The sequence below is a fragment of the Nelumbo lutea genome, chromosome 4, assembly GCF_056320005.1.
Source record: "Nelumbo lutea isolate HS-2025 chromosome 4, American lotus-T2T, whole genome shotgun sequence".
In the NCBI taxonomy this organism is placed as follows: Eukaryota; Viridiplantae; Streptophyta; class Magnoliopsida; order Proteales; family Nelumbonaceae; genus Nelumbo; species Nelumbo lutea.
Window position 1 is genome coordinate 8,880,517 of NC_142687.1, and position 22,588 is coordinate 8,903,104.

The following is a 22,588-nucleotide window of genomic DNA, read 5'->3' on the forward strand; positions in this document are numbered from 1 at the left end:
ACTTACTAATGTAATAAAAATTTGAGATGAACTAAACCACAACTTCTATTGAAAAAGTAACACTATAAACCAAATCGAACTAACATTATAAGGCTAACAATAACCTTAACAATCAAGAACGTAACTAATTCTTAGAATCACTGGTCAGATAAATGGTCGAGATATAAATATGCATTATAAAATATTTGTTAAAGGAGATCTTGGTCACCAATCACGACGGTGTGATAATGAAAAGCAAGAGAAAGAAAAAGAATGATAAATTCAAAAAGATCTAAGAGAAGCTTCAATTATAAAATATTCATAGATCACCCTGTTATTCTTAACCTATTCTAACTTATAGTTTTTTTTCAAGGTTAAGACTTCATGCCACCCTCGTTCTTAATTTTTTTTCTCTATTTTAAAAAGAAAAAGAAAATAAAATAAAATCTTGGTCACCAGCAGAGCAGCAGCAACAGCCTACTGGAATGATTATTTACTCGCCCACCAACTCTTTTGTTGCTGCAAACAGCCTTGCTACGCCAACACAGCCTCAGAAAGCTGAGCACTTGACAATCATAAGAGGCTGCTGAGGAGTGAGGATTGAGGATCTCTCTAAGCCAAAGGACTCAAAAACAAATATGAAATTTTCCGACGTGTAGCAAGTGATTTCAAGAACCTTGGATCGAACAAGGAGTGTCCAATGGAACGAACAGAGTTACAGATGTATATATATGGACCACATCAGGGAGTATATGAGATCCAGGAATGTTATAATGTACATTAATTGGCCACTGACAAGTGGAATTGGGATCTGCTCCTCACAGAACGCACTTTACACCCGACCTCACAGCCACATCCCACTGTATGTTAAGAACATCAACATCCCACCTATGATGAAATGTGCCTATGAAGTTAGTGTGAGGAGCGCTGTGTGAGGAACATATACAAGTGAACCCTAAAGCAATGCTCATTGAAATAGTGCCAGGATTGGTGGGGTATCAATTTATCATGTGTCCATGTTCTCTCAAATTGGACCGGTTTATTAATCGGAAGTGGACCTGACTGACACCCTGAATCCATTTCTAGTGAAGCCATGAATTGAGGACATTGAGGACATTTAAGTAGCTCCATCACTCCATCAGTAGGTTGTGTACTTGTGTACCATATCCTAATCCTATTTCTATTTATGAATAACCTTATTATTTGGTAAGATGTTTGTGGGAATTCATTCAACAAGTATCAACGCCAGTTTTATTGAACCTAGAAGGCTAGAATTTCTTAATCTGACGGATTTCCAACTTGAAGGTAGTATAAATTTCGAAAATAAGCCCAATACAAATCTAGAAATCTCAAACAGTTAGTATGGGCTGGGCCTCAGCCCAAAATAAGATTCTCTGAATCTTACTCTTACCCCCGCAGGAGGTCGGGGTAGTACTACTTTGTCCATACTCCATAGTAACAGACACAGACCTGGGGCCCTGGGGCCTGGGCCTGGGCTGGGAAGCCCATGTGCAGTAGTTGGGTCGCAAAGGAATGGAGGCAAGCCATGTCTTGGCCATTGCCACCGGCCACAAATGGCATATAGGCACCCATCAGGCTACCACAGATCTAACCTAACCAAAACACCCAACAAGTAAACTAGTGCTTACTCTTCACATGGAGTTCTGAATTCTGATGATGATGATGATAGTTGATAGATTTACAGATTTATTAAGAACGTCTGAAAGGAACGTTTCTCATTCTGACTTGTTTCCCTACCTAATTATCAATATGAGGAACGAATTAAGGAAAAAACAGGCCATTTTTTATTAAGCTGAAGCAAGGTTCAAAATATCGATATAGATCGATACGGTGGATTAGACTATTGGTCTTTATTGTTGCTTGCCCTTTTATTTTATTTATTTATTTTTTTTTGTTTGAAATTTGTTCAGGTATGGTCGGTTTAAGGCCTGTCTATCCCCTCCCCTGAAATAGGTAGGATCCCAAAAACATTTAGTGAAGGGGCGTCTCAGAGGGGCCCTGATATGATACGTATCGGTCAATACGTCTCAATACTTGACAAAATTTTAATCCTTGAACTGAAGTCTGAGAAAGCTTCAAAGCTAACCTTTTTACCTTTTTTATTTGGCCTTCCCGTAATCCCGTGTATGGTGGACCAATCACAGTTGTTGAAATTCCCAGTCATGATTTTAAGGTGAAAATTTGCAGTCTTTGGTTTCAGACCATGATTTTCAAAACCAGACTGGACCAGATGGTGGGATTGGAGAAATCAGGAATCCGTCAAGTGATCGGTTTTGTTTTACCCCCAAATCATTATTTTGTCAAAAACCGTTGATTTGGTCAACAAACTATTGACCCGGATGGTCAAACTATTCGAACCATTCAACGATTTTGCCCGTTTTTAATTTTTTTGTCAGAATAGATCATCCATTTGATTTGAACAGTCAGACCATTCGACCTGAAAAACGCACATTTGACCAGTTCGTTGTCCGATTCTGTTTTAAAAACCTTATTTCGGAAAGTCAAGCAATCACATACAATAAGTGCTCAAAAAAAAAAGAGGGAAGTGACATATAAATACAAGTATCAAGTTTTTTCACCCAAAATTCAGAAATTTGAGAAAATTCTATCAGGATCCAAGGGTCTGAATTCTGAAATGGGCGAAATTTCCGAAATTCAAATCCCTGGCGTGGTCCTGAATGTTGATTTTTAACCCTGCTCTTTATGGTATTGGCCCTAATTAATCGAAACCATGACCCGTCGGCTGCCTCTTTTCCTCCTATTCCAATTTCCAAAATTCTTGATTTGTTGATTGCTGCCTTGCACTGGAAAGCTCGTGAATGCCCGCAAGGTCAAGGGCTAAAACATACAAGCAGTCGCGCATCTCTGTCTACTGTCTACTTTCTGCCTTCTGTTCTACTTCCAAACCTCAACCACCAACCAACCAACCAAAAGCTAAAAATAGCGAGAAAAAAAAAAATCAAGAAAATCCTTGTTTGGTTAGAGATTCTGTCTTTGTCGATTGAAGGTGGGTTGGTGGTGTCATACCGGAGACACATAGAAACTCAAAATAGTAGTCACTGGATTGGAATAATCGTGGTCATCACTGGATAAGAGACATCTTGGCAATTGATCTCCGACTTGGGCAACCATCCACGCAAAGTAGAGGTAGAGGCGTAGAGCCATAAGCCCCATTAACTGGTAGGGCCGCTTTACGGTCTTTATTTCGTTCCAGAGGTCTTCAGCACCACCCTATAACTTTCAAAAGAAAAACGGAAAAAGAAAAATTATGCAAAAATATCAGAGACCATGAAGACTGGATATAGTTGTGAGTTTCATCCGATGCGACCCTTTTTTTTTTATAAGAGAGAATTTTGTCTCAGCATACTTGTGGATGGAAATGCTCGGAAGAAACACACCCACCACTCATTTCAATCAACCAAATCAAGCACCCAAATCCACACTTCTTTCTTTCTTCACACAAATATTCCTAAAAAAATAATGCAAACTTCTTCCCTTCTTCCCCTCCAGATTCCATGGCGAAATTTTCATCTCAGTACCAGCACTAGTATATTCTCTTCTTCTTCTTCTACTTCTTCCTCGCCTCCTCACATCTTCTCTCCCTTCCTTGTTTAAGACTTGAGACATGACTACTTCTTACTGCTTCTCTTCCACGAGAAACGGTTTAGCAGGAAAGGCTCTACTTCTCCGGAATTGTCATCTCTACCTCCGCAGACACCACTTTCCTTCCCTCTGTCCTCATGAGATCAACCACCTAAGGAGAGACTGTCTACTCCTAAACACCCATTCACTACCTAAATCCTCCGTCCCCACACTGATATTAAAAGGTTCGAAATCGATCCTCCCGTTGGCGACCTTATCATCTTTTGCCGAGGCCGAAGGAGAAGGACGAGAGGCATCCGAGGCTAACCAACAGCACGAGGATGCAGGAGCAGAGGAGTTACCGGAAATGGCAAAGGCCTTCAACATCTCTTCCAGCACGGCTTCAGCGATCTCCATCTGCATAGCCTTCGCAGCCCTCGGCTTTCCGTTTTTTATGAAGTCGTTGGGGCAAGGGTTGGCGCTCAAGACAAAGTTGCTTTCCTATGTGACCCTGTTGCTGGGATTTTACATGGCTTGGAATATCGGAGCTAACGATGTGGCCAATGCAATGGGGACTTCTGTAGGTTCGGGTGCTCTCACCCTTCGCCAAGCGGTGCTGACTGCGGCTGTGCTAGAATTTTCAGGGGCGCTTTTGATGGGAACCCACGTCACCAGCACTATGCAGAAGGGGATTCTTGTTGCTAATGTCTTTCAAGGAAAGGATTCCTTGCTCTTCGCTGGATTGCTTTCTTCTCTGGCTGCTGCCGGTACCTGGTTGCAGGTTGGTGCATTTGCATTTACTCAATTCCAGTTACAGAGTTTCTACCCTCCCTTTCCCCTTTCGCAAACCTTTTTCGTTTCCGTAGATTTGAAGCTTGAGACTGAGCATTCATATCCCGTGACATTGAGAAAATGGGTGGTTTTGCTCTTGGTCTTGGTGATCCTTTCCGCACACCCATTACTGATTTACTTCACTCATTCCGTTAGTTCCGTAATTTAATTGAACAGGACACTACAGGTATGAGTGTCCACTGTAAGGAGATTTTTGTTTAGGCTGGGAAATGCATTCTATCTATCAGCTTTCTTAGAATTGGCTCCCATGATGTGATGCTATCTATTGAATTTATTCTTTCCTTTTCTTTTTGTTTCCATGACAAAAAATAATGTAATGGTCTATTTTAATAGTCTATTTGATTCAGACAAGAATACCAATAAAAATCGAAATCAACAGAAATGGGATTACATTCCCAAGAGAACGGGAAGGAATGGCAATTTCCTCAAATGGGAGAAAAAGACAAAAAGGGAATGGGAGTCTGATTCTGTCCAATCAAATAGTTAAAATCAAAATACCTCATTCCAATTCCAATTCTAGACCTCTATTCCCAGAGTCTCTTTAATCCATACGGACACACGTACAGGATACACAAATGCCCCAACTTCCCTGCTCTTAAAGTATTAACCGAGAATGCTCAACCCTCCTGCCTAAAGTCCACCCGTATACGTGTATAACCAGCTAGCTAGAAGCGTAGAATCCCCTTCCAAGAAATCGCTAGTACTGATACAAGACAATATTGATCCTTTTATGCAAATATTGTCAAGTGGCGGAGCTACAAGTCATGCAAAATGCTTGTCAATATTTCAAATACCACATGTTGGAGGCCCTTCGAAATCTCATTGTAGGTATATTAAACTGTTCAAAGGCTCTCATTCCCGGCCGTCCAAAAGGATGAGCTTATTTTAATTTAGTAATGGATAAAAAATAGTTGACATTTACAAATGGAGATGGACAACAGTTTCATAAGAAATTGCTAAAACTTGTAATCAATCACCAAAGTTAGCTGAGGCAATCCTTAGAATTAGAAAATTTTCACTGAAATGTTCAATCTCATCTTCGTTCAAACCTTCATAAGCATGGAGAGTTGGAGATGTTTGATGTCTATTTTGTTATCCTACAAAGTTGTCTGTGTGGCATTTGCTCGCTGGTTTCCTAAGTCATATAGCATTGACAACTGTAATTTTGTTGTGCAGGTTGCATCCTATTATGGTTGGCCTGTCTCCACTACACACTGTATAGTAGGAGCCATGGTTGGATTTGGTCTAGTTTATGGAGGAGTTGGTGCTGTCTTCTGGAGCTCACTGGCAAGGGTGACTTCATCATGGGTCATCTCACCCATCATGGGAGCAGCAGTTTCATTTATTGTCTACAAATGTATCCGCAGGGTATGATATAGTAAAACCACAAAAGCATACACCATAATATACCAAGCACCTTCTGAAGGAATTAAAAGCACTAACTCTTGCTATTTTTCTTTCTAGTTTGTGTATAGTGCTACAAATCCAGGGCAGGCTGCTGCTGCAGCTGCACCAGTTGCTGTCTTTCTGGGTGTAACTGGCATTTCCTTCGCTGCCTTCCCTCTTAGCAAGAGTCTCCCTCTAGCTCTGTTGCAGGCATTAGCATTTGGAACTGCAGGCGCATTCATGGTCAGTAGTGTTATCCACAAAGAGCTTGGTCACCTCCTCCTCAAGTCCAAATCGTCAGAAGAAGAGACAAAAGAGGATACTTCCCTAAACAAAAATTTAGGATTCCTATCTGACATTGCCGGTCCCAAAGGTACCCAGCTGGAAATTGTCTATGGTGTCTTTGGCTACATGCAGGTTTTGTCAGCCTGCTTCATGTCATTTGCCCATGGTGGCAATGATGTCTCTAATGCAATAGGCCCTTTGGCTGCTGCGTTATCAATTCTCCAAGGAGGTGCTAGTGGAGCTGAGATTATTATCCCAAATGATGTCCTTGCCTGGGGAGGATTTGGGATTGTTGCAGGACTAATGATGTGGGGCTATAGGGTAATAGCAACAATTGGGAAGAAAATTACAGAGCTAACACCAACAAGGGGATTTGCAGCTGAGTTTGCAGCAGCTTCAGTAGTTCTATTTGCATCGAAGTTGGGACTACCCATATCTGCAACCCACACTCTTGTGGGAGCAGTCATGGGTGTAGGATTTGCAAGGGGACTTAATAGTGTAAGAGCAGAAACTGTGAGGGAGATCGTTGCTTCTTGGGCTGTCACAATTCCAGTTGGTGCATTCTTTGCTGTTTTCTATACATGGATCCTGACAAGGCTCCTAGCATATGTACCTTGAGGCATTTTATCAAGAGGTTGAAAGAAAAAATATTTCCAGGCATATGATTGTGGAAAGCTTTCCTTCCCTGTCCTTTCCCTTTTTTGATTGTTGCAAGGAATGTTAAAGTTATTGACCCACATGACTTCCTGTAAGAGAATGGGTACCTGAAATTTAAAAGGTAATATTTTTACCAATGCAATGCATGTTGCAGTGAAGGTTCCAAATGAACCTCTGTTTTGGATTTCCAATAAAAGATTATGGTTTCTATTTGATTCCTCTTAAAATTTCTTAGTGCTAGGAACTGTCTCTACTACACTCTCTAAGTCCAGGAAGCAGGTCTCGTGCAGCAGATTGTTTTAAAGCATTACTTACCTTATCCGCTTCAATATCCTCTGATAAATGTCACTGATCATGATGAAGTGCTCTTGGATAAGTACCTATAACAAACAGGAAAAGAAGGTATAATCTTGGTGACATAGATGGTGGATCAGTCAATAGCCAGAACCAAAGTTCATTTGGAAGCTACATTCAGAAAACAATAAAGAAAAAAAAACCTAGCATTTTTACCATCAGTGACTTCTTTCACTGTTTTAAAGTCTACAACTTTCCAATGTAGGAGAAGTCTGTAGTAACTGGAATGGTAAGAATTAGGTGTCTTCTAGGATGATGCTTCTAGAATACACAGGTCTTCCATGTTAGGCTTCATCTTAGCTGAAAATGTTGGAAGCATGACTTAGATGATTTTTATTCAAACTTCTGCCTATCAAAGGTCAAAAAGTCAATTGTTACCAACTTATAGAATGATGCAGGATCAGGAGGTGAATTCTATGTGAACTTTCGGGAAGAAGCTAAAACATGGGAAAATTTCCCACCAAAATCAGTTAAAATAATTAAGGTACAAATGTGGTTTTGAAGTGTAGAAACTGAGCCTAAAAAAGACAAGGCAATTAATACAAGATTAATGAAGTTGGTCCAAATGCAACAATTGCGGGTCAAGAGGATAACAATGCAGAAACAGTAGACAGATTTATGCAAAAGAATGGACCTGAGCAACTATACTCTTGCAACAGACTGGTACTGGTTTGGATAAGGTGCCAAAAAGAAAACCATATTTCCTGGACCAATATGTGATGTTCCCATCTAGAAACTATGCCAATTTATGTGAAATGCATATCATGATGGAAAAAACAAAAACCATTATGTATTATCAAAATTATGTCAACCTATGCATCTGAAATGGAAAATGACAGAGATATAGTAAAATTGAACATACCATGCTTTACCGCTCTGATTAGTTAAAGAATTATGCCAATGTTGCAGCCATATCCAGGAAAAAGTATTTACTTGGATGAATGAACAACATAAATCAATTCTAAGTACAAGTAAAAATATATCTATCCATTAGTATATCACCTGCCGGTTTCTTTTGTGGTGGCAAGTACAAATTCAACATATAAAATTTTCAATGCAATCATTACTGTCATCGGTAAAGGACCCATAATTGCTCCCTGCACAAATAACACATTTCCAATCCTATCAGTGACAAAACGATAATAGTTTAAACTACCGGATAGTGTCTAGAAGATGGAGAGTATATGGTAAATGGTATTAAGACAGAGACTGCATAAATAAACTTCAGCATTTAAACGTGTACTTGCCAGTTATAAAGGGCATGTTGTAGAACCTCCTAATTCAAGACATAAAAACTCGTCGGAGCTTAACCAGTCAGAGTGCAAGAAATATAACTAATTAAGAAGAACTAACCTCCAAAACAGATGGAAACAACGCAATGCCACCTAGAATGCTAAGCCCAGTCAAGTAGAGGCTCTACCCAGGTATATCATCTTGGATGGCAGCCGTGCCATATTCCATAAGTATAAGATGTATTAATGTGAGCAAAACAGCTTCTATGTATCTTGCTTCTATAGCTAACTGTGCTGCAGCCAGGATTGACGAAAACCAAACTGGAGTTATGGGCAAGATAGCACTCATCAGTGCGAGAAATGTGGACACGTAGAGGAAATGAATGCGATAGAATCGAAACAACAGATAGGTGAGACACCCTTGGAACAATGTAACTTTAGCAGTGACCAATAGTACGCTGCTAACAGCACGATCAAGAACTTGGGCACATGGAACTCGAGTGGATTTTGAAACAGGGAGCATCCCTAAAACATGATCCATCACACCTCCTGACTCCGAAGTGATGAGATAATATAAAATCCAGAAGAAAACCATCAGCTGGGAGATAAAATTCAATAAACCTGCAGCTCCCGAAACAATAGAAACTGCCACGGTTAACAACAGATTGGCACCCCCCGCCAAGACCGTGGTACTACTCGCCAGTACTCGCTTTGGGATATACAAACTCTGAAGAGCAAAACTTTTAATCTTCTCCGATAAGTGCTCCCTTGCAATCACAGACTTCATTTCCCTGAACATACCATTTATATCTCCATAAATCAAGTTCCATCCTCTGGTCCTCAATCGCACATGAATGTAATACAGCTCATCTGATAAAGACCACTGCCGCACTTGTTCGGGAGCCGTGGAAGTAAACGTAGTGCGCAGTGGTTTGATCAAATGATTCCTCACCCCTTCCAACATTTCGGTCGCATTGTAATGTAAAGCCATGTCATCAATCTGCTGCAACACTGCCTCGTAGAACTTGGACGTGTAACCATCGATCAACTCCGGCACTCGATTCTCATCTACCCAGTGCTTAAGTCCGGTCCTCTCGGCGTAATTGTTCTCCTCCAAATGCGTTTTCAATGAAATAACTGCCTCTTTCCCCTCGATCACCATCTTATAAGATAATAAAACGAATCCAGTCACGGATCCGACAATCATAAACGTAACCAGTCCAATGCCAACAGCGATCCTCAACCGATTAAGCATAAGGGAAGTTAGGTATCGGCTAAATTGGTCCACAGGGAGAGTTTAGGGACAACTTGTTCTCTGCTGTGACGGACTGAGGAGATAGCGGAGAGAGTCGAAGCGGCGCCAGGAGTGGAGGGGTGGCAGAACCGGTAACGTAAGCGAAGAGAGAAGGGATAGCAAAGAGGGGAATGGAGACGATACCAATACACTCATAGACGAGAACGAAGAAGCCGAAGGATACGAGCCACTGCATGAGTTTAGAGAATCCAACCTTCTCATTGGGATTGACAGGAGGACGGTTACGGAGGAAGCGGAGAACGGCGACATGGGAGTCAACGAGGGAGCCGGTGGTGGCACGAAGGATAGCTACGGGGATGGCGAGGAGAGTTTCGAAGAGGCCGAGATGCAGAGAGTGAGACCAGAAAGAAACCAGAGCGGCATGGAGCTCGCGCAAGCGCATAGAACAGAGAATGGCCCATTGGATGGGACGCCAGTATTCCTGGAGAAGCTTGACTAGACCGTACAAGATGGCTATGAAGAAGGCCAGGCCTGCGTGGGCCATGGCTGTGTAGATTGCTGAACATGCCTGAGGATCGCTCCATAAAGATGACGATGTTTCTCCTTTCTCTAGCTCTTGCTCTTCTTCACTTCTTTTTTCTTGCTTGCGACGCCGGCGTCGTCGTCTCTGTTTCTCCCTTTGGTTTGTTGAGATTTCGGCTTCTGACATTTTCCTCTGGGTGACCCTCCTTTCGGGTCCCCTGTATTACAATTTACAAGCTCAGAAGAGGAGCCTGCCTATTCCTTTAATCTTTAGATGATGGCATGGCATCAAAACAAATCAAGATCAACTAACGACTGAAGATCCGATCCTCTTTCTTTACTCTCTGCATTCTCAAGACAAAAAAAAATAGCTGCCACGTCAGAAAAAAAAAACACATTATTATTTCTGACGTGGATTTTTAGTTTTCCGAACAAAACCAGGCAATCACGTTATAGAATTTCATCCAATGTTTCCATGGGTTGTGTTTGGTTTGAAGGAAAAGGTAGGGAAAGGCAAAGAAACATATACAAGGTTTGTAAAAAATTCCGTACATTTTTTTTTTCCTTTCCCTACATTTTCCTTCAAATCAAACATAGCCCAGGGCTAATGGGATATAGACCGTATGATCTGCCATATTTTGGCCATGTGGAGGAATGATGTGATGTGGCAGATCACAACCATCAAGTAGGTGGTCTGGATGAAATTGGATTAGATACCTATTTAATTGTTCCAGTCAATCCTACATCCTACCTTACCTTGTATTTGTCTTTTGCCCTAAACCTAATGACATTGGCCTTAAAAACTTACATATGTTAATGTAAAACTACCATGCACTTTTTGGTTCAAATTTAATCCATTAATAGAGATGATTAGATAAATGAGTAATGACCATTCGGACCCAAATCAATTTGCCACATAAAAAGACCCTTGATTGTTCAGCCTATAGGGACTATTTGACGATGATTCAAGTGGCTGAAACAAATGTTTTATTGCTTTTTTATTTTAGTAAAATAATAAAACATTCAAGGGTATACTAATTTATCGAATTTCAGTTTCAACCTTCATGTTTACAACTAATGCCGTTTCCTTAGCGGGGGGTGTGTGTATGTGTTTTTTTTTTTCTTTTGAAAAAACGGTGCTGTATTGGAATGTATTTTTCCAGAAAATGCTTTTTCTTTTTTTCTGTTTAGGACCATTATTGTTGCTCCCACATACGCATTCTTTTATACTGTTGTTGCTATTAACAGTTTAAAAATGAAAAAACACCAAAACATGCCTTTTCTAATTTCTAAGGTATAGTTTAAGAAAAAAAAATTGAAAATACATAATCAAATATTAGACGTGGTCCCAAAAAAATGGATTTCAAACGTGGCATTAATGTGGTGCTGCTTCTCAAGAAAATGACACCAGTTCTAAACACCTACTAAAAGAACTCATAAGTCATAACCTCCTTAAAATCTTAAAATCTTATTTATTAAAAGACCAAATAATAAAGTTTCCAGCTCAATCACTTCAGCTGTTATCAAATAAGTTTATCCATTTTACAAACTCCTCTTACCCCTTTTCTTGGTAGAAATTCCTCCCCCTACCTTCAACAAAAAGAAGCCATATGCCTTGATTGGAGATTTCATCCTTAAAAGATAGGAATATTTCGATAATCAAGAAATGTGAGACGATGCTTCAGAGAGAGAATTTTAAATGGGTCCGGATGCAGTAGGCATGTTAAGTAAGAACAATGAAAGCTGTGTGATATATGTCTAGTTAACGTGTTTTTCATTTAAATGTTTTTATTCAATTATATATAAATTATTCATTATTTTATTGTTTTTGTCAAAATAATTAAAAATAAAAACAATGAAAAAAGAAAACCTAAACATGTTAAGAGTTGGGACTCATTTACGTTTTTGTTTCATTGTTTTTTATTTTTAATTATTTAGACAAAAATAATAAAATAATGAATAATTTCTGTCTAATGGAGTCAAAACGTTTGAATGAAAGGCACATTAACTGGGACATGTGTCACACAGCTATTACATGCTCACTCATGGTACTTACCTAACGTGTCTATTACACCCGGGCCCGGGGATTGAAAAATAACAAGTGTACAACTAATGAGCTAAATGATAGATTTTACAATTCAAAGATATTTTTTTCGAAAAAAATTTATATGTCCCGAATTCCTGATTAGAGATGTTCTGCCATGAAAGAGTAGAAACAGGAGTTTGTTTCCTGCTTGGTGGAATTGTGGAAATGGGCAACAAACATGGGTGGAATCAAGGTGCACGCTGGTCAAATGGAGGAGGAGCCAATACAGAGTTGAATTATGCTGGGGTGGGCGGCGGAGACACTAGGGTTAGAACTTGGTAGGGATATCTAATTGGACACGGATACAAGACCACCAGAACTCTCCGAGATTCATATCTTGTAAATCTTAATTAATTATAATGGGAATGATGAAAATTGAACACTAGACCACTTGATCGAAGTGGTTCTAATACCATCTTAGAGAACCATTCAACTTAAAAGCTAAAACTGTTAAGTGAGGTCCTTGAATATGCTTTATTCTTTAACAAAAACCAATGCAGGTTGGATGATGGTGGAATTAGAATGGGTGGCAGAGACACCGGAGATGGAATTGGAAATTTGCGGCCAGAGCCAACTACCATGGTGTATGACACTAGAGCTGAAATGGGTGGTGATACCGGTAGAGACATCAGGAATGATGACAAGTGGAGCTGGAGGCAGTGGTGGAAATGGCAAAAACATTGCGATCAACATGATTCACATCTCTTTATCCTCCCTTTGTTCAGTCACCTAAATCCCAATTCTCATTTATGTTCAGTTTGGAAGGAGTACAAATACAAATATGTAGAGTGCAAAACTCTGTATTTTGTATTATTTTGTATGTATTTGCATTGTATATATTTTATATTTGTATTCTTTCCAAACTGAGCTTTAGTAATTGTCTCTAAAAAAGGGTAATTTGAATATTTAGAAAATTTTAAAGTCAGATGAGAATTTTTTTCGAAATTGATTAATGGAACACTAACGAAGGGAATTTTTGTCTAACGGCCAAAGTTCAGAGAGTTTTTGTCACAAAAAAAATAAAAATAAAAAATGTAGGGGGTCTTTGCCACTAACCCTATAATACAAGGGATCAGTATAATTTACCCTTAAAAAATTGAATTTTTAATAGCTAGTATTGGCTGTGAAAATGGCCAACACAAAGGTGGGATATATGGCTAATATGGACCATTAAATGGAATATGGATACTTTGTATTGACCATTAAATGGAATTTTAATAGCTAGTATTGGGTGTGATGAATACTTTGTATTGGCCACTAGATATCTTGACGTGGCAAAAATCGGCAGGTTTGTGAAGGAGAATTTCTCACTTGACTTGATTAAAAAAAAAAAAACATTTTTACTCATTTATATGTATATTAGGATTAAATATACGTAGCCACTAATCCATTCATAGTCAAGTTGGAACCAAACCTAATTCCTGGCTTTATATGGGATTCAAATTGCAATCAAATGTTGAGCAATGCTAATAAATTGAACTAAAAATGTTCAAAATACCTTTACCAAAAGAGCAATGTTCAAAAGAAAATTTTGGGGTATAAAAAAAAAAGAACAATGATCAAAAGATTATATATTAATAATAAAATGGATTAAAAAAGGCTTGGCTCGTAAAACTTGAATAGTGACTGTTTAACAAAAATACCATATCCAAATCAATTTCACATATAAAACCCAAGCATTCATAGTAATATCAAAACAATTTCGGATTACTCTTGGTTCAAATTTTAAGTGGAACAAATTGGATGCCGTTTGTAGCCCTATTGCTACAAAAAGAGTTACTTGATGATATGATAAAGTCACTTGTGAAGTGGATGCCGTGCTTCTTAGCTCTTGGATCTGGATTTGTTTTCCCAGTCTTGTAGGCTCTGGTTTGCGGTCGGAACGGGAGGGTCTCAGTTGCTCTTAAATCTTAATCAGTAATACTACAGCAACTTTCCACCTCGTTAATCCCACTAGCCATCGCCTATCGACTCGGGTTCTTTGGGTTGAAGTGAACTTTCCCGCCTTAAGAAATCAGGAAAGCTGGTGTAAGTTTGCTTCTTCAAAAGGAAAGTATTAGATTCCCACTCACAATCGGATTTCGAGTTCTCTGATTCTAGTCGGCATCGTTAAATAAATGTTACTTAGAAACAAAGGCAATACAGATTTAGAAATTGGTGAAATAACAGACTTGTCTCCATGGAGGATTTGGTGGTAGAAGCTCTCTTCAACGGAGGGAGAGAAACTCAGATTCGAGCAGCAACATATCTCACCAAACTAACGAGTGAAGCCAAAAATTTATTGGTCGACAAGGGCGTCGCCACTCCTCTTGTCTTCATGCTTCGTTCTAAACAAGATTACGAGGCCATCGAAGCTGCTCTTTTTGCTTTACTCAGTCTCGCCACTCGTAGCCAAAAGTACGTTACGCTTACGCGCGTACATTCTATTTCTTTTATATTCAGTTGAGTTATTCACCGATCCATTCAAGGCCTTCCCTTGATTATTTTCTGGAACCATTTTTTTCGCTTTAATTTCTTTCTACTTATTCCAGGAACAAGATCCTTATTGCAGAATCTGGCGCGGTGCCGATTGTTGTAGATCTCCTCCGACAAAAAAGTAGCAGCTCGCTGTCTGAACTTGCTACGACTGCTCTGTTGATACTCTCTTCCTGCACCAAGAACAAACCGGTGATTGTGGCCGCTGGTGCCATTCAGCTTTTAGTCGACAGCCTCACCACACTCGACAACATAACTACAGGAACAGAAACAGGAAGAAGGCACAGTAGCGTGCAGGCCAACCTTGATGCCATCAGCGCGCTCCACAATCTCTCAACCTGTCATCAACTCGTTCCGTCAATCGTGTCGGCCGGTGTAGTCTTTCCCCTTCTCCAGCTCGTATACAACTCTAACAAGGCATCCAAGTTGACCGAGAAGGCATTGGCGCTACTCGAAAATATTGCTGCTTCGTCAGAGATTGCAGTTGATGAGATTGCCAGCACCCAAGGAGGAATTCTGGCACTTGTAGAGGCAGTTGAGGGGGATTCCCAACAGAGCAGGGAGCACGCGGTGGGCGTGCTACTGTCAATATGTAGGACCTGCATCGACAAGTATAGGGGATCGATTTTGAGGCAAGGCCCGATACCTGGTCTGCTTCAGTTAAGCCTGGAGGGGACTAGGAGAGCCAAGGATATGGCTCGAGATCTGTTGATTGTGTTGAGAAATCCAGTTTCCCCAAACCATGGTTTCAGAAGGAAGGCCACTCGGAATGGATTTCTGGAACAGATTATTGAAAATATTGAGTCAGTGGAAGATGAGAAGGCTGCTGTTACAGCAATGAGATCGCTCGAGGAGATGATTACAGAACTCAGATCCCTCCTCTAGAATCTAGAATTCTTCCATGTCTTTATTTGTGTTTGGGATCGGCTGACAAATTCACTCATTGTATCATTGTGATTGGCAATATCGTTTGTGTATATAATAGCTAAAATTTTGAGTGCTTTGGTTGGAACTTCTTTTCCCGTTTTTCACTTTAAAGGTTAAGAATGTTTTCTTGACTGCAGTCTCGTCTCAGTATTAACAGCATTCTACCATTAAATGAGTAAAACCTACAGATTCTCGGATGATTGTTATCACACTCATTTGAATTCCCCACTCATCGCCGTATGGCAAGAGGCAGATGGTAACAGATCATGTCAAAATGAGGATAGTATATTTCCTGAATTCATTAATCAGGCCATGGATCCAACTTCCGACCTCAATATAACAGAAAATCTTTGAACCAGCATAGAAAGGCAACCTATACTGAACATGAAAATGGCTATTTAATCCAAAGGACAGGACCACGTCAAAAACAAAGAGAAGGAAGAAAAGCAATTGGTCTAAAGCGGCCATCCACATCACAAAACCAGACAAATTATCATATATCTACATTTATTTATTTATTAGTTAAAGAATCCTTTACATGGTATGCAATCATCAAATGAATAGAGATCAATCTTTTTATTTGTTTGAGCACATGGATTAGCACAAAATCATAAATTACATTCGTACATTCTTTTTTAAGGTATCTGATTCTTTGGCCAACATATATATGATGATACAGGAACTAGAATATCAGATGCTTCCTCCAAAATGCATCGGAAGAAGAGGGAATAAACCATAGCAGAAGAATATGGCCCCACAGAGGTGGCTATTCTACAAAAGCAAGGGTGAACAAATAGACCCCCCAAAATTATCATCACCTTCCCCATCCACCATCCTCTTCGGTCAAGACCTCCTAAACTTTGTCTTCAGCATTTTTCTCCACTTACAACTCCTCAGGGTGTATATATTTCAGTTCCTGTATGACGGTGGAAGGCCCAAATGATGGTCCCATCTATCTGCTGTGGTGCTTTGGAAGGGCTAGAGTGGACTTGTGAGGCTCTAAGATAGACATAATGCAGTGTATGCCTCGATTGCTCATGATGCAAGAATCACATGTTGGCACATCTCTACGAGTCCACCTGGCCACCTTCATGTATAATCCTCACATGTTGGCACATCTCTACGAGTCCACCTGGCCACCTTCATGTGTAATCCTCACGTCCAACTTTCTCTTGTAAGCCCAAGTCAAAAGATATGGAACTGGAAAGGTCCTTTGAATTCTTTCTTCCTTCTGAATAATCTGAGTGTATTGGGCCACCCCTATCAGAAGAGAACATCACCTCAGCATCTCTCAGTAATCACAACTGTTTGGTCTAGACTTTACCACATCCCAGTACAACTGCCCAGTGAAAGAGAATCCGATGATGGTTTCAAGATTTGAATGGCTTAGGCATCATTAGCTCCCATTGTGTGGGTCAATGAAACGAAAGATGACTTAGCACAAACATATAGAAGTGGAGACGGATGAGCTTCTGCTTGTTTTCTTCCCTTTTACACAGTTCACAAAGAATTTGGTGATTTAGTCCTATGCCACCTCTGTAGACACATCCTTGTGCTACTGTCATACTCCCATAAACCTGAGAGCACCTGGCGCTCAAGTTTTTTCATCCTCCCACTGATCCAATTGTTATGGAGAATTATACACCCTTTCTTCGTGCATTCTGCTTTGACATTTTCTTTCTCCCACAGGCCTTGGTAGGCCCCATTTGGAAATAAATTCCTGTCCAAGAAATGAACTGTCACATTACTCTCAGGTTCAAGGCACTTGTCATCACTTATACGGTTTGATCCACCTTCCCCACACAGTACATCATAGAAGCTTGGCTGCTCAGATAGGCCAGAAGTTGATGCATGTTCAACCACCTTCTCCATTGCAGCAATTGTTGCACCATCAGAATTAGCAAAGTAAAAACCAGAGTTTAAGCGCCGGGGATTGTTTATGGGGCCTGCAAACAAAACTCCCAGAAGAAGCAGATTAACTCTTCATTAGTAATAGACAGGATTCTACTGGTATATATTCTTTTTTTTTTCTTTTTCAGGAATGTAAGTGAATCAGTACCAACTATCAGAAAGATCAAAAGGATGGTCTACCAATGATAAGGCTGGGTGATCCCATGATCCCATTAAGAGATTCTAGGCCAACTACTCAACAAATTGGAAAGTATATCCATTCATCCAATTTATTAACATTTCCTGCATCCTACCTTGGCAAAGATGTAATTTATAGTGCTGAACAGTGAAAAAAGATTTGCTAGCAAGATGTTTACATAGAATCAATACCTGTTTCATTGTATTCATCTGACTGTGCTACCAAAACAGCAGGTCCAAACAAACGAACAAATGGCAATGGATTTTGAAACCAATAGATATCAACATCACTCAAGAGCACATTGTAACCCAGCTTAAGTATCTGCAAAACCAATCTGGACTTCACTTTTGTCACCCTCTGAAAGCACTCTGTGCCAAAGTGGCAATTGTTGAAGCTGATGTTGCCTGGAGCCAGTGGGTCTTTGAAGACAGGCAAGCCCTATGAAACAAAAACACTATCTTAAAACAGCAAAACTATAGGGAGAGTAGGTTCACAAGGTGGGTCAAGTAGGAAGTTTCTAGACCATACAGAACCCATTGGATTGCCACATGTCTAATCTGACAGTCCATATCAGAGCTATATGCCTCACCTTATATTGGACTTCCTCACAACTACTATTAGCTATTGGAGTTTTAACATTTTAGTATAAAACCAACCTATAACCTCATAGTGGTGAACAAGGTCCAAATTAGGAGCTTTACCCCCAATTGATATTCCCACCTCCCAAGTACAGAACCTTTTGGAAAGGGCAAAGAATATCAACTGGTTTATATTCATCCATCTATAAAATTCCTTTAGTAAATATCACCATCATTCACGCCTTATCTCAACCGTATGGGGTCAGCTACATGAATCTTGTTTTTCCAATCCATTCTATTTAAAGTCATATACACTGTTAAACATCAATATTTTAAAACAGGAGGTGTGAGGTGTTCCACTACCAAGAGGCATGAGGCAGTAGTTCAGAACACAAGAGGTATAAACCTCCCAAGCTCAAGGAGGTGTAAACTTCCTTAAGAGGAGGATCTCATCTTGTTTTTCCTGTTTTTTCCCTTCCCTTCCCTTTTCTTTTCTTTTTTTTTTTCTCTTTTTTTCTTCTATTTCTTTCTTTTAGTATGAGGCATACACCTCAGAGGCATCATCACCTCTGACTTATGCCTCATGGTGTTATGGGGGAGACTTGCCTGGAGGCACAAGCATATGCCTCATGGTGTTCTGGTCATACTACTACTATTTGTACTTCAGACTTTTGCATACATATAAAAAACAACAATTGAAAAGAAATACCCAACAAGCCAAAAAGGTGGAGATCAAAACAAAAAAAGAAAGAGAGCAGTTAAGCAGGGGCACCTGCAATACAGAGAACTGATAGATTTCTTCATCAAGAGCACAGACAACAAAATTCGTAACTAGGAGTTGGCGTAAGCGACAAACCCAACTCATAAGCATATCACGATAACTATTGCCAGCAATTGTAAGCACAATTGTCTTATCCTTGTCTGCAGTTACTGAAAGGAGCGACTCTAAGGAGAATGGAAGAAATAAGGGGATGGGCAGCTTAAATAGATCCTTAAAGGAGCAATCCATATTTCTATACAGTGAATTGCTAGCCTTTAAACATTTCATATGTTTCTTCTCCCTCCTGGATTGTAAGATCCTTTCATTCAAGAAACTTAATGAACCCTGATCTCCAGATGGATAAGTAATGTTTTCTTCTATATTGATGAAAAGATAATCTTCATCACACTTAATAAGTTTTACCAGCTTTTTGAAAAAAATGTCTCCACGAAAATATAATGAACCATATAATGTTCCAAGAAGAGTATTTCCAATATATTCCCAACTTCTCTCTTCAGTATCTACAACACTGGAGCCTCTGAAAAGCTTGCCAGGCCAATGGTCCGGATTAACTGGGTAGAAACTTGAGATGACCTCACTAGCATCAAATACAAATCTAAGGTCTGATGACAAGGCCTCGTTAATGATCCATTCATTATGAAGCCCTTTGCCATATAAGAAGGGAGGTAAGACTCCAGAATGTAGGGGCAGTTCCCCTGTGTTCCATGCCATAAACATCCTCCCATAGCAGTGGCTCAAACGCTGCTTTTGATCTAGGAATTCCTGCAGCTGATGGAAGAGATACGACTTCAATGAAACTATTCCATGTGAATTATCCATTTCTTACCTTGCAATAGGTTCCTCCATACCTTGACTACTTTTATCTGTTTCCCATCCTCTCGCAGCCAGTGCTGCCCAGCTTCATCCAAGTGAAATGAGAAGTGAGAAACATTTGGTGATGCAGCAACAAGGAGCCAATCATGATCAAGTTTGTGAACAAAATTCAGGATCGAGATAAAATCAGGAAGAAGTACTGTCTCTGGATTGATCAGAACAGAAATTTCAGATGTTGATACCTGTGATCTTGCAACAATGGAATGAAAGAATGGGGTCCCCAGGAACCTAGAAAGAGAAGTTCAAAGAATGAGGTCAATATATTGGTACATTGAACTATTTGGTAAATTATGCAAGAATGTTAAATATACTGGTATTGATATAACAAAAATGAAGGGCATAAAATTATGGGGGTGCTCAACAACATGGTTGGTTTTGTTTTTGAAAACAAAAACAACTGCTACATAAGCAAAAACAATACAATTTTGCTGATGTGGCAGTTGTTTTTGTTTTAAAAAACAAAACCAACCATATTGTCGAATACCCCCTATATCAGCTCAAAACTGTGAAATTATTTCATGTCACTTTAAGCATGTGTTTAATTGATTGCTTACATTTATTTATTTTTTTTAAAGGTTAAGGACCGTAAGGTATAATTTTTTAAAGAAAAGAAGAAAAGAAAATCATCTAAGCTACCTAAATACCTACAATATGCATCAGTTTGCACACAAGGCCAGATTATTCAATCTTAGAAATGTCCCGTTCCTTTAGATCATTCTTCGGAAGGTTAAAGAATCTGATAAAACAATTATATTAAATGTTTGCAATCATTTAACCAGGTTAGCTTTGTAGCTATTGTACATCATCTAATGGTGGATACCCACCACCAACAGAAAGGCTAGGTGAATAAATGTGCTTTAATGCTACATACTTCCTTCTGGTTACATTACTTCTGCTCTCGATATAGCATAATATTTTGCATTAATTTTATTTTTGGGCATTAAAAGCTACAACGTTTTCTATATATAAAAAAATTGTTAGTATCATCTATCGAAATGGTTCAATGTTTTTGGCAATATAATGGATTCCTTTTTAATTTATTTTACTGTACATCTTGAAGCGTGCTTTCTAATGATCTCCAATAGCTAAATCATTTAGGAGTAAAGGATTAGGAAAATAATAATATATTTGAAATGATCTTTCCTTTACTTCAACTAGTTGCAGTATCTGATCCTGGAGCAGAATCAACAAATCCAAACTAAGATACAAAGCACTAGTAGTAAGAGCAAGCAAAGAGATAGCAAAATAAAACCCATAACATCGAGGAACACATCAAGATTGAACTATACGAAGAGGATGATCAAATCACATTTCAAGCACTGGTAGGGAGTCTAGATAACTGCTTACGTGAAATCAATGTCAGGTTCGACGGAAACCCGTGAACCAAGAGAACCTGCGACCGAAAGAAGAGAAGGGTCTCGTCCGAATAGAACGACGGTGACATATGGAGATAAAGCGAGCCACGATCTAAGCGCTAGGAGCTGCCTCGCCCCGATGGGGCCAGCAAAAGCACTGGGCACAGAGAATATAGTTATATTGGGACTTGCCGGATTACTGGCATCAAGCTTGGGATGCTTGAGATGGTCTTTCAAAGAAGGCAACCTCTGCGTAGCATAGAAGGAGAGACTAATCAAGAGAAATCCATACAGCCAAACAGACCACAACCCCACCTGCAATGTCTGGGAATTAAAACAAAAAAAAAAAAAGTATGTAAATTATGTCAAAGAAAAAAGCAAAAAAAAAAACAAAAATAGAAGAGCAAGTAGACGTCGGACTTTCTGTGTTTATTGGGGAGCAATCTGACCTTGTTGAATCTAAACCAAGTGAAAAAAGATGAAGCTTTCATCGCCTCGAACCAGAATGGAATGAAAATGGGTTTGTTTGCATTGGGATTTAAATATGAGAGAAAAAGAGAGGAACTTTAACGGAAAGGAGCGAAGTATCGCGCAAGAAGAGGCAGCCTTGCAGAAATAGTTTAGTGGAGTATTAACAACCCAGACCCAGGGGACATGAAAGTCGTGAGAACCCAGTTGGGGACACGTGAATTGTGGCGTCATAGAGGCGTCAACCCGCATTGGGAACTCCTATCCTTTTTTCCCGCTCGGCCGCTCCCACCGGATTTTGTTTTTTATTCATAAGAAACCTATACAGATTACAGGGTATACAAGGATTCATAGGTCAAAGAGACAAGGAAGGCGGCATGCATGGGAGATGCTGATGCACCTAGAATAACAATTTAGAGGGAATTTGAGGGTATAACTGCATAAACGGTTCCGATCCATCCCGACTCTCAAGATTTATATATCAAAATCTTATAGGTTTGGGATAGATTTGGAATTTTAAATTAAATTATTTGAAAGGGATTTAGGTTTTGATATTAGGGTATCCGAGCCCAACCACATCACATTGCTGGGCACGTTAGGGTATCCAGCCACACATATGAAATATCGGTTGTATTATGGTCACCAGTATTTTCAACCTTGGTCAACAGGTCAGCAAATCTGAACTCAGGGTATTTAAATCCAATTATACTTAATGTGAGTAGAGGGACATCATATTTTATTTATATGATGTAAAGTTAGATATAAGGTTTAAAGTATCAAAAAGTGCAAAAAAATATTGAAGAAGCAAGTAAAAGAAATGTATCGAATATG

General features: G+C 39.5%; 4 protein-coding genes across 4 annotated transcripts in view; 2 read left to right on the forward strand and 2 right to left on the reverse strand.

Moving 5' to 3' along the window:
- The first annotated feature begins 2,589 nt into the window (after positions 1-2,589).
- PHT2;1 (phosphate transporter 2;1) lies at positions 2,590-6,989 on the forward strand. The gene is made up of 3 exons (XM_088986535.1): positions 2,590-4,363; positions 5,611-5,802; positions 5,899-6,989. The coding sequence occupies exons 1-3, from the start codon at positions 3,626-3,628 to the stop codon at positions 6,721-6,723; spliced, it is 1,755 nt and encodes a 584-aa protein (XP_088842661.1). The 5' UTR covers positions 2,590-3,625; the 3' UTR covers positions 6,724-6,989.
- Positions 6,536-10,332, reverse strand: LOC148853773 (uncharacterized). The gene is made up of 2 exons (XM_088986536.1): positions 8,470-10,332; positions 6,536-8,213 (listed from the first exon to the last, which is right to left on the reverse strand). The coding sequence occupies exon 1, from the start codon at positions 9,601-9,603 to the stop codon at positions 8,533-8,535; it is 1,071 nt and encodes a 356-aa protein (XP_088842662.1). The 5' UTR covers positions 9,604-10,332; the 3' UTR covers positions 6,536-8,213; positions 8,470-8,532.
- A 3,682-nt stretch (positions 10,333-14,014) lies between these two features.
- Positions 14,015-15,698, forward strand: LOC148853774 (ARM repeat superfamily protein). Its single transcript, XM_088986336.1, has 2 exons — positions 14,015-14,608; positions 14,743-15,698. Exons 1-2 carry the CDS (start codon positions 14,391-14,393, stop codon positions 15,569-15,571), a joined length of 1,047 nt encoding a protein of 348 aa, XP_088842462.1. The 5' UTR covers positions 14,015-14,390; the 3' UTR covers positions 15,572-15,698.
- A 472-nt stretch (positions 15,699-16,170) lies between these two features.
- LOC148853775 (Nucleotide-diphospho-sugar transferase family protein) overlaps positions 16,171-22,588 on the reverse strand; it is a 36,837-nt gene continuing 30,419 nt past the window's right edge. The window contains exons 13-19 of the mRNA XM_088983464.1: positions 22,091-22,157; positions 21,739-21,853; positions 21,282-21,613; positions 19,910-20,162; positions 19,053-19,829; positions 17,894-18,140; positions 16,171-17,559 (exon numbers count right to left, since the gene is read on the reverse strand). Coding sequence (XP_088839590.1) covers positions 17,114-17,559; positions 17,894-18,140; positions 19,053-19,829; positions 19,910-20,162; positions 21,282-21,613; positions 21,739-21,853; positions 22,091-22,157 — 2,237 coding nt within the window. The 3' untranslated portion in view covers positions 16,171-17,113. The remainder of the gene's footprint in view (positions 17,560-17,893; positions 18,141-19,052; positions 19,830-19,909; positions 20,163-21,281; positions 21,614-21,738; positions 21,854-22,090; positions 22,158-22,588) is intronic.

What these genes read in the sequence shown, in the direction of transcription:
- LOC148853773 (XM_088986536.1), bottom strand. Translation starts at nt 9,603, where the DNA reads ATGCTTAATCGGTTGAGGATCGCTGTTGGCATTGGACTGGTTACGTTT.
- LOC148853774 (XM_088986336.1), top strand. Translation starts at nt 14,391, where the DNA reads ATGGAGGATTTGGTGGTAGAAGCTCTCTTCAACGGAGGGAGAGAAACT. An exon ending in CTCGCCACTCGTAGCCAAAA is followed by an intron (nt 14,609 to 14,742) that starts GTACGTTACGCT and finishes TACTTATTCCAG; the next exon opens with GAACAAGATCCTTATTGCAG.